Genomic DNA, 11,622 nt, shown 5'->3' on the forward strand with positions numbered 1-11,622 from the left:
TGCCTTCACTCTCTGCAGTTGTGATGCCCAGGGGCTCCTTGGAGAGTAATATGCTTTGACCAGTCTCTCATTTTTATCCATACCCATAATTATCCTCCCAATAGAGGCTGGGTATGGTGGCTCATGCCTATAATCCTAGCACTTTGGGAGGGTGAGGCGGGCAGATGGATTGAGGCCAGGAGTTCAAGACCAGCCTGGCCAACATGGTGAAACCAATTCTCTACTGGTACATGCCTGTAGTCCCAGCTCCTGGGGAGGCTGAGGCAGGAGAATCGCTTGAACATGGGAGGTTGCATTGAGCCGAGATTGTGCCACTGAACTCTAGCCTGGGCGACAGGTCAAGACTATCTCAAAAAAGTATTTCAACAGGACTGATTTCTGACTTTGTTAGGTCAGGCTTTTATTACATGAAAAGCCATGTGGTTGCTACATATATCAAACTGCAGGTGCCCTAACCTGCTCCTCCAAACAAATTATTGCACTTAGGGCCCTCTAAGTCTTCTTTGTTGGGAGCTGTAGCATCACCAACACCTCTGTGCCTTTGCCTGTCCACTCTTTTCTGCCTCATCAAGGCATCACTTTCCTTCTTCTCCTTAGAAATGGCAGCCATCTTTGAAGATCAAGTTTAAATGTTCTCTGCAGAGTGAAGTCTTCCACGGCCCCCCAAAGCACACCCTCCCCTCTCTGTTCCCTCATTGTACTGATCTCTTGTACTGTACCTATCAGTTAACTCACCTATCCCCTCATTAGACTGTGAGCTCTTTAGCCTCTCTGCATTCCTAGTACCTACAGAAATGCTTATGCTCAAGAAATGCTTGCGCCATGAGTGAGGAAAAGTATGGATGCCAGTGACATATAGAAATCATTTTAATTATGGGTTGCAAAAGTTGGCAAAAGTTGGCAAACTATGGACATAATCCCAGCTCTGATCTGCAAGAATTAGGAGAAGCTCAGGATTGAAATGAGAGTTTATTGCTTTTCCTGTGATCAGAGTCGGGGCAGAGCTTGGCTGCTAAAAACACAAGTTGAGAAACATGTTCCAACTGTGTTACCACGTACCATTTACCCTTTGTCTCTTCCATGTTTCTATTCAATAGATGATCTACCCAGCATGTCCAGGAATCGGATTTTGTTAAAGCAATCCTGAAACACATAGTGAGGAAATACTAACGAGATCGTAGCTGACTTTGCCTAACACTTCCCAGGTTTAGGCCATAAAATGGTCATTTGTAAGCTTTGAATGAGCACAAGTAACAAAGCTGCAGGCATTTGTGAGAGTCTTGGGAGCAGGGGCTGTTGTATGGACAATTTAGGTTAAAAGCAGACAATATCTTGAAAGAACAAAGTGGAAATGGATGAGATCCATCAATGGCTAAACCTGAAGGTGAATTCTTAGGATTTCATATGGATTCAATGGAAGAGAAATAGAAAATTTGAACAAACTGTAAGGGGTACATGACTCCAGAGGGATCCTCGTGGTTTTGGAATCAAACAAAGGCCCCAAGCAAACTTTAGGCCAGCTGTAAACACTTCTGTGGGCACACTCTTGATGGCCAGCATGGGGTACTATGTTCAACCTCACTAATGCAGCAGTTCTCAACTAGGGTGATTTTGATCCCTAGAGGATATTCAGCAGCGTCTAGAAACATTGTTATCACACTGGTCTGGAGGAACGCTACTCATATCTAGTGGGAAGAGGACAGGGATGCTGCTAAATACCCTGCAATAATACCCAGGACAGCTCTGTAGCAAAGAATCATTCAGCTTCAAATGTCAATAGTGCCAAGGCTGAGAAACCCTGAGCCAGAGCAACCAGAAAAATTCAAGAACCAAATCTATATGAACCAGTTATTCCAGGGCCTCTAAGCAGCCTTGCAAGATGCTCATTGGCTGACGTTTTGATGTCATTAGTAAAGATTCTCCTTTAAGAACCAAAGACCCAGCCTGCCTGCAAGTGAAAAGGACAGGCAGTGCCCAATAGGATGTATTTTCTTGTTTTTTGAGAGGGTTCCAGGGCGTTAAACCTTTGAAAGGTAATCCATTAAATTAGAGATCCAGGGGTTATGTTAGGATATCTTGGCCTTTATTAAACAAAACCAGGGTTGGATCTACATGCTAGAGTTCTATCTAATCACTCCATGTCCGCCTCAAGCATAAAGGAATTTCCGAAACACACACACACACACATACACACATATATATTCTATGAGAAAATGTTGGCCTTTTGCTACATGGCTACATCCTTAGTTTTAATCACCACGAAAAGGTGAAAATCATGGTAGATGAGTTTTGTGCAGACTGCCCACTGTGTGAAATAGAAGCCACCCAGTATCGCTGCAGTTCAGATCCTTGTCCATTGATTATGAGATGCTAATACATAAGAAGATAATTTGCAACAAGTGAAATCATCTACAGCCAAATGCCTTTTGGTTATAACAGTAATGAGCAGCATCTGTATACTATATTCCAAGTATGTATATGGTTGCTAAGAAAAGCAGAAATGTTCTTAATGATGCAATTAGTTTTAATTACGAATGTTAGTGGCTAGCTAATCCAAAAATGCTGGCTTGCTTTTGTTTTTCTCTTTCTCTCAACTCGTACAGATTAATCTGATAATGTGTGCTCCTGAAATACAATGAGAATCCAGCCCCTCTTAAAGACCAAGAGAAATTCAACGTTTCAAATTTTGATGCTTTCTAATCTTGAGTTCCCTAGTTTGGAGGTAACATCTTGCCCTCTGCCTCGACTTTCCTTTCTACTGCCTATCTTTCTCAAGAAAATGGGCAGAAGACTTAGCAATATTTGTTTTTTGAAATTTATACCCCCAACACCTAACAGCCTCAGTTACTTTGACACAATAACATTAATAATACGTGATGCTAATAATTCTGATAAATGATGCTTATTTTTCTAAGTCAGTCTATTAAAGCCAAAGTCTAACACTTATCTCACATTAACACAGCTGAGTATGATCTCAGATGCTATTTTCAAACAGTTTTTCTTGGTTGTGTATTTAGCCTACATCTCCAGCAATTACATGGTATTTCATTTCATTTCTGTAATGCTAACTGTACTTTAAAATATTAAATTATAACTGATGGAATCTCCCTTCCCTTATGGAAATAGATCCAAGGCAATCCTATAGAGTTTGTGGACTGAAGGGGATAGGGGCTGTTCATTTTTAAAACAATTACTATGTATTCTTTGAAAGTGTGTTATTTTCCAAGTGCCCATCAGTGACAGTTTCCCAATAGGTCAACTCACTATTCTTCTTAACTGGACAGCAAACATTTTAAGGGTATCAGATAGCTCCCTCTGAGTCCCCTATGTATTGTTGATTCTTCACTAAACTACTAATTGTTCTAAATGGAATTTAGGCATCAGCATATTTCCATGATCTCTCACACCCCTACACAGAGATTTTCTTCTTCTCCTAGGTTAAACTAATACTCAGTACCATAGATTTCTGAAATTGCCCCTTTAGGGAAAGAAAAGGTGAAAGCTAGATAATGCTTTTCCCCCTTGCCACCTAAACACACACACACACTCATACAGTCAATGACGCCTTCCAAAATAATGTTTCTGAATTATCTATAGAACAAGATGGCAGACATATTTCAAAATATATTTCATCCAATCGTTACAAACAGCTTAGCAACAGATCATTTGAGTTGGGAAAAATATTAACATTGGGTGAAGGGATAAGGTGACCCTTTGAAATTGCCTGCAGCACAAACAGAAAACCAAAACACCATCTCTTTCTCCAGCTCCCATGACTGCTCCAAAGTAGAGCCAACAAGTCCTGCAAGACACACACGCGGGTGGCCACTATGGACGTCCCATTTCCAGGCACCATTTAGCAAGCAGAAGAGGAAAACCCACACCACGGAAACCCTTTAGTGAGTGCCTCGCTCTGTAAATGTAATGGAATTAAAGGCGGTCCCCTGGAACTGCCTGGGGGGGACTCCGCCTTGGGCCGTGGGACACGCAGCGCTGGTCCCTACCTCAGATTTCCACACGACGTAGGGGTGCCCGTGACTGTCGGGTGGGGACTGGAACTTCCTCTGCTGGAGCCACCTCCTAGGAGAAGTGAAGATGCCATTGGGGCCTCCCCCGGAGGAACAGAGGATACTCGAAGCGCTTCGGCTACTGGTTGGCCCGACCAGGACAGAAGGCAGGTCCCAGGCCATGCTCTTCTTGAGGCCGCCGCGACCCAGGGGAACCTCATAGTCAAAGTGAAAGCTGCCGGATGGTGACTTCTCCTGAGGGGTGCTGGGTGTGGAGAAGGATGAGCAAAGCGGTCCAGGAGGCGGTAGCCGGGTGGCCCTAGGGGGCGGACCCCGGGGAGAGGACGCCAAGCGAGGGCCGAGACCCTCGGATGGGAGTGATGGGGTGTAGAGGCGGCCCGCCGTGGCTCCCCGCGCACTGCCCTCCGCGCCCGCCTCGCCACTCCCGCAGCCGCCGATCAGGGCCGGGTCCAGGCTGCGGGTCTGGCGCAGTTTCCTCTTGGAGAAGCCCTTGGCCGAGGCCGCACTACTTGAAGCGGGCGAGGAACAAGAGAAGACGCTGTGGAGCAGGCTCTGCGCCGACATCTCGGCGGGGCTGCACCTGAGGACCACCTCCTCTTCCCTCCCTGAACGCTGGTGGCTTTGGGTCGGGAACGGAAAGGGACTCGGGCAAAGGTGCCAGGCGGGGCTGGCCCGGGTTTGCCCAGGACGGTGGAGAGCAAAGCCCAGCTCACGCGCCGCCGGTGCGCTCCAAGTGCCCCGGCGGCGGCAGGAGCAGCAGATCCATCACCAGCCTTCTAGGAAAATGGGTCTGGGGACCTCCTGCAGCCGCTAGAACCTTCCTCCGGAGCCTAAGACGCGAAGAGGGTCAGGAAGAGGAGGAGGAAGGTCAGGCGCTCGCTGGGTTCCCAGTTCCAGCCTGCCAGCGCCACTCCCCCTTCCCAGCTGAGGCAGGAGACGCAGCGCTCCTGCTCGCTGGCTCTGGATGGCTTCTAAAACTCCAGCAAGCTCCTCCTTGCGGCCCGAGGACAGTCCTGAGGGCCAGGGAGGAGGCCGCCTAGGCGTGAGCCCAGGGCGCGTCCACCGCGCTCCCGGCGCCGCTAGAACTTCCTCCTGCTCCTGAGTCGGGCGCCTGAGCTGCGCCTCCTGCACTCTCTCCTGCTCCGGCGCCCGAGGTTGCGCGCCTGGCCTCAGCTGGGCAGCTGCTCCCACTCTTCCGACTGGAGAGGCTCAAGGGTGGTTTCAAAGCTCAAGGTTCTCGCGGGGTCTCTGTCTTGCTGCGGTGTGGGGACACCGAGCGTGCTGCGCCCGGGACCTCCAAAGGCTTCGTGCCCACGGTGGGAGATAATTCCCGGCTGCGCTCAGCGCTCTCTGTGGAGGAGGGAGCTCAGGAGAGAGCCCCAAGGCCGGGTGTGCGTGTTCCGCCGCAGGGGAACACGAAATTCGCAGCCCAGCCTTGGGCCCAGGGCAGACGCGGAGATGTCCCCGACGCTCGCTCTAGAGGCAGCGAGAAGGGGGCGGCCAGGACAAGTAGAGCTAGAGGAATGCCGGGGCTGGAGCTGAGGCGGAGCCAGGAGCAGGAGAAAGCGGAACGTGAAAAGAGTTTGCCAGGAGCCAAACCTGCAAGCGGCGAGGAGAGAAGGCAGCTCGCCACTAATACCGGGTCTCTTGGAGAGAAAGTCGTGAGGACGGAAGTGCGGACCTTCTCCCCCGTCTCCCCACCCCCAGATCAAGGGTCGCGCCAGCTCCACTCACGTTTCTGGAAAGGAAGGGAAGTGTCAGATTGCACCCCACCCACTGGTGTCAGATGGGCAGCCGGGGACGGTTGCTCTGAAGTTGGAGTTAAATCTTCTGCCTTTTCTCCCCGCCCCGCCCCCCACCCCCACCCCCAACCCCACCCCCACCCCCACCCCCACCCCCACCCCTGGCTGTTTTTGTTTTTAAAAAGGAAGGATAGATAGGAGACTGTCTAAATGCAGTGGCTGCCAATGAATGAGCTGGAGATGGAGACCTACTAAGAAAGTGGAGGGGGAGGAGCTTTTGCCGTGGAAGGGCTCCTGAGCACGTGCGGAAACGTGCTCTAGAAGGAGGCGTGAGGGAGGCCCGGCAGGGGCCAGAGGCCGGGCGCAGCTTCAGCCTAGAGGGTGCAGAGATTGGCGCTCACAAAGCTATCTGTCTCCACGTCCCGCTCTGGGACGCCTCTGGGCTCAGCGCGCAGTGGCCACAGTCCTGGGAAGCTGGAGAACGCTGGTGAAATCAATCTTCCCGGCAAGGAAATGAGTCTGAGAGCAGCTTCTCCCGCTGTCGGACCCCTGGAATCTATAAAGCGCAAAGCCTCGCCCTCCTCTTGGAGGGCTTTTTGACCTAACAGTTAAGCTTTGCAATGCAACTTACAACCATCTCGGCAGGGAGCAGACAGAATGTTGGAAATGTCTACTTTGTGTTTGTGTCCTCTTTTATCACTTAGGGATCAAGAGAATTTTATACAAATGTGAAGGTGACTTTCCTTTACCATTTCTTTTATTTTGGAGAAAAAATACAATGAAGTTATAAATACAGATGTTGGACACGAACATTCGTCTTGCACATCTACCAGAATTGTCCAAGTTTGATTCTGGAAGACTTTCTTTATTCCCTATGACATTTTCAGGGTAAAAGTTAATTTACTTTGACTCTTTGAAGAGCGTGTTCAGTGTTCCTAGGTGTTCAGCTATTTTGGAGGAGGTACGTCATGAAATCTAACTAGGAGAATTTGATGCCTCCACAAAGGGCGTCGGACTCCCAGGTCTTGGCTGTACTCGTTTTTTGTAAAAGCAGCCGGACAGACTGCACCCGAAGAGTTTTTTTTCCGGTAGCTTTAATGAGCTATCTGCGGTCTGAAGACAGAGTGCGATTCTAGTTTCCCATCCCCCATCACTGTCCATCTCTTCTTACCCTGAGCCTCTTAAGTATTTTCAGTGGCTGTCAATCAGGTGTGCTGCTGAGAGGCACAGTGTTTGAAAAGAGCTCTTGCTCCCCTGCCTAACTACACACAGGCCAAGTTACATTTGGGGGCTTGTTGGCATTGGCTTTCTTCCCTCCTCATACAAGTCACATTAGAAGTAAAAGTGGGTGGGTCTTGTCTGCCCTTTCTTTAGTAACAAAACTGTGTAACTTATCACTGGTAATGGAAACACTTAATGTCTCTACCACTGGGATACCATTGCATGGTTATGCCTCATTGCATGGTTATGCCTCATTGGAGTTTGGTATTCAGGGTAGATGGTTAACAGAGTCACTTCACAGAATCACTAGTAACTCAAGGGGGGGTGAGCAACTTGATGATTGTATTTGATGATTTATATAAGTTATATTTCTCTAAGCCCATATGATAACCATGGGGTAGCAAATGCACCCCTGCCACAACTGTATAGGCTAGTATGAATGCCCTCCAGACACAAGGGCATACATTCTTGGTCATGGGTGTTGGAGAGCCGACCAGAGAGGGATTCTTCTATTAGCACTCCTAGGGCTTGGAGCAGACACATGTCAGTTAATTCATCATCTAGTTTCCAAGTGTTCCTGACCCTCCAGGAAACTGGAAACTTGTGTCACTGTTCGGAACAGTGAATAAATTGTTTTAAATATTAATCAAATTAGACTGGGACTCCTTTTAAAAACTCAGTGTAAGTATGTGTGCTTTTAATACATGGGATAGGGGATGTTGATGTTCTTCTGGAAAGAAAGACTTTGTAATAATTTTTTTGGATTTTTTTAAAAACTATTTTGATTTTCAACCTGACTGCTGTTAGGTTTACCTTGCAGTCATAGTGGCTTATGGTGGATTCATTCATTGCTATTTAAGGCATCCTATTTAACTCTTGTTTGTTATATATTCTGTTTGCTTATATACACTCAACTCACATTGGCCTTTCTGATCAACTGTCAGGTTATGCCAAATTCAATTAAGATCTATGGGTTTTGATTACCAATTTCAAAAAATGGTTGGTTTTGTTACATTGCTTCCCAGAATCCTTCTTACAATTCATCAGCTAACTTCAGAAGCAATATAATTGGTAGTCAAGAAATAAATAGTTTTAATGCATATACTTTCAAAAGCAGGTTTCTAAGACTTTGCTTCTCTATTAGGACATTTGATGTTGAAAATAGTGCCTATATTTGTTAATTTTTTCCTCAGAGACAAAGTTAATCAAGGACTTGGGATACCTTTTATTAAAGAGCAGAACATTCTGTTCACTATTCATTCCCCATGATAATTATTGTAGAAATCTAAGATTTAAAAAACATCTTATGCTATCTATTCCATCTGGACATGGCACAAGAATATTCCAATGGAAGTTCTAGAATCCTTGGACTGACATCAAGCTATCCTGTTATCAGAGATCCTAGAAAATTCATCAGTATTCTTTCTATTCCCTTGAGAGACTGTTCTACAAACACACACATCTTATTATCAAAGGATATATTCTGATGCTTAACCTAAATTTCCCTTTCCTTAACTTTATCCCTTGAAGCTTTTCATATCTCCAGCCAAAATTCCTCTTTATCCTTGGTGTTTAGATCCCAAAGCTATTTGTAGATTTTTATCATGCCCTTTGGGTCTGACTCTGCGGTTTGGCTACACTATAAAGTTCGCATTTTGCTTTAAAAATATCACTGTAGATTATCTTTTCTGGACTCCCTCCAGTTGCTTTTTTTTTTCAGTCCTGAGGTCCAATATTCCAGGTCAGGGCATCCTATTTTGCTCTTGTTTGTTACATAATCCCATTGCTTAAACAGCCTCAAATCACATTGAACTTTCTGATTGAGTGTCATATAATATTTCAGACTTCTATCTGATTGGCTCCCAACTTTTAGCATTGTTGATTTTCGTTTCATCCTGCCCATGTCTCTCAAACTGATCATGATCCCCCCGATATCATTTCTATATTCTTAGTGGGTAAACAGTTCACAGCATCTCACTTGCTGGTAAAAGTCAGGGTTCTGTCTCCAAGCTCCTGGAACATGAAAAAGAAGCATCATTTAAATCTGTGTGACATGCATGGAATATATGAGAGATATGTGGAGAAATTTTACAAGACTTAAGAATGCAAATTGCATTAAATAGCCCAACTTCCCCATGCCTGAACTAAAAATGTTTCTTTAGATTCCTATGTCAGCTGCCAAAGCACTTAAATTACAATTGACAAATGTCAGTGGAATTAAACCTAGAGTCTTTGAGTACAGGAAATTTTTGTCTTCTATTACATTTATATACCAACAGGCAAGGTTTGTGGCTCAATATTTTGGTTCAATTTCACATAGCCCAGAATTGGAACCATGAACCCTCCAGGTACACACTTGAGGTTTTAATATTCATCTAGTTGATAACCAGATCTGTGACATTTTTTTCTGATGTTATATTCGGAAACCCAAATGACTATTCTTATTCCTCTTTCCCAGTTTTTCCCCATTCTGTGTGCCTAATTTTGCCATTTCTCACCAATTGTGACCTTAAAAAATTAAATTCAATAAAAGAAAACTACTGGCCGGGCGCGGTGGCTCAAGCCTGTAATCCCAGCACTTTGGGAGGCCGAGACGGGCGGATCACGAGGTCAGGAGATCGAGGCCATCCTGGCTAACACGGTGAAACCCCGTCTCTACTAAAAAAATACAAAAAAAAAGAAAAAGAAAAAGAAAACTACTGTCTCTGTGTCTGCATCTGCATTGAACGCACAAACATCCACTTGCAACATTGTCCATTTTCTCATTTTCTGTGCAAATATTAGCAACATGTTCTATGTTTTCTAGTGTTTCATATTTATCTTCTAGACTTAAAAAAGCAGGAATTTGGCATAGGCACATTTTCTGCTTTTTTACTTACATGTTTATTTCTTGAGCAGGTATGAGTACACTATTTGTTTCCTTTTTTTTTTTCTTAAATACAGTTCACTCTGTTGCCCCGGCTGGAGTGCAGTGGCGCTTCGTCTCACTGCACCCTCCACCTTCCAGGTTCAAGCAATTCTCCTTCTTCAGCCTCCTCAGTAGCTGGGATCACAGGTACCTGCCACCATGCCTGGCTAAGTTTTGTATTTTTAGTAGAGACAGGGTTTCACCATCTTGGCCAGGCTGGTCTCAAAGTCCTGGTCTCAAGTAATCCTCATGCCTCAGCCTCCCAAAGTGCTGGGATTACAGGCATGAGCCACTGCGCCTGGTCGGGGTACACTATTTGTAAATGTCAACCATCCTGTTTTCATGGAACCCAAGTTAGCAAGGCAAGTGAAAAACAAGGCTGTATAAGAGTCGTAAACCAAGTTGCAGTGTAGATGTGCTCAGTAGGATCTCAGGGGCAACTCCTGAAACAAATAGTGGTTACTCTTTACCTGTGGCATGTGAAAGAATCTTCCAATATCAAATCCTAAATGCATGACCATCATCCCTTTTGCTTTAGGCTTTGAATCTTGATCTCAGGAGACTTTTAGTAATATAAATTGGCTGAAAACCAAATTCAGTTTTGGTTGATAAACATTTTTGAACACACACTGTGCGCTAGTGGCATTCGTTGTTTTACTTTCTTCTATCTTTGTGGTGAAAGTGCACTTAGAATCTCAAAACAAGTTAAATTTATCTGAACCTGGTATATAATTCAGCTGTACTAGTTACTTAAACTAATTTTTGAAATCTTCTGTAGCATATGTCTCAGAACTACTTTTGAGGATGAAGAATTCTGTAATAATGTAAACAATTTTAATAGATACTTTGTTAATTACTTTAAATTGTTCATAATCTAAGCATTCATCAACATTTCCCATTTTAAAAAGCAACCAAATAACATGACGCTTCATTGCCTATGAAATGTTAATTTTCCCCCGAATCTTCACTTTTCTATATTGAATGGAAACAGGAGGACCTATTTTGCCTAACATGTTTCTCTGGTGACAAGGTAGGATGGGGTATGGAAGGGAAAGAAGAAAATAAAACAACTGGTACTATGCCTAGGGTACATATATACACATACGTATATATTAATATCAACTTTACTGAGAAATAATCTACATACAATAAGCTATATAGATGAATTTTGGCAGCTGCGTATACCAATGAAACCACTACCACAATCAATATACAGAACATTCCTATCACCTCCAGTGTATGCTTTTTATTAACATTCAATGAACATTGACAACTTGAGTTTTGCTATATTCATGGTTGAGTCGTGCCTTCGGCCAATATAGAAAGGGAAGGAGGGAAGAGGAGAGCAAGGGAGGGAGGACAAAATAGAGAACAGAGCTTTTTTAGTTCTTGTAGTGGGTTGAAGTGTGTTCATCTAAAAGGTATATCCAAGTCCTAATCCCTGGCACATGTGAATGGGACCTTATTTGAAAACTGGGTTTTTGCACAAGTAATCAAGTTAAGATTAAGTCAGACTAAATTAGATGGGCCGTAAATCCCATGACTAGTGTCTTTGTGAGAGAAAAGAAAAGGCAATTAAGGCAATTGGAATACAGACACATGCATGTGCACGGAAGAAGGCCATGTGAAGACAGAAGCAGAAATTAGAGTGATACAGCTACAAGCCAAAAAAAAAAAAATGCCAAAGATTGCCAGCAACCACTAGAAGCTAGGAGAGAGGTGG

General features: G+C 44.8%; 1 protein-coding gene across 2 annotated transcripts in view; it reads right to left on the bottom strand.

The window, feature by feature from the left end:
- ARHGAP6 (Rho GTPase activating protein 6) overlaps positions 1 to 5,684 on the bottom strand; it is a 550,354-nt gene extending 544,670 nt beyond the window's left edge. The window contains exon 1 of one of the 2 annotated variants that reach the window (XR_007722733.1): positions 4,005 to 5,150. Coding sequence is in view for 1 of the 2 variants with exons in the window: in XM_050777262.1 (XP_050633219.1) it covers positions 4,005 to 4,592 (588 nt within the window). In the remaining variant the exon portion in view is untranslated. Of the gene's footprint in view, positions 1 to 4,004 lie in introns of both variants that reach the window. The other variant, XM_050777262.1, reaches the window with a different exon arrangement.
- Positions 5,685 to 11,622: the final 5,938 nt, after the last annotated feature.

Source organism: Macaca thibetana, chromosome X, assembly GCF_024542745.1.
Source record: "Macaca thibetana thibetana isolate TM-01 chromosome X, ASM2454274v1, whole genome shotgun sequence".
Lineage (NCBI taxonomy): Eukaryota > Metazoa > Chordata > Mammalia > Primates > Cercopithecidae > Macaca > Macaca thibetana.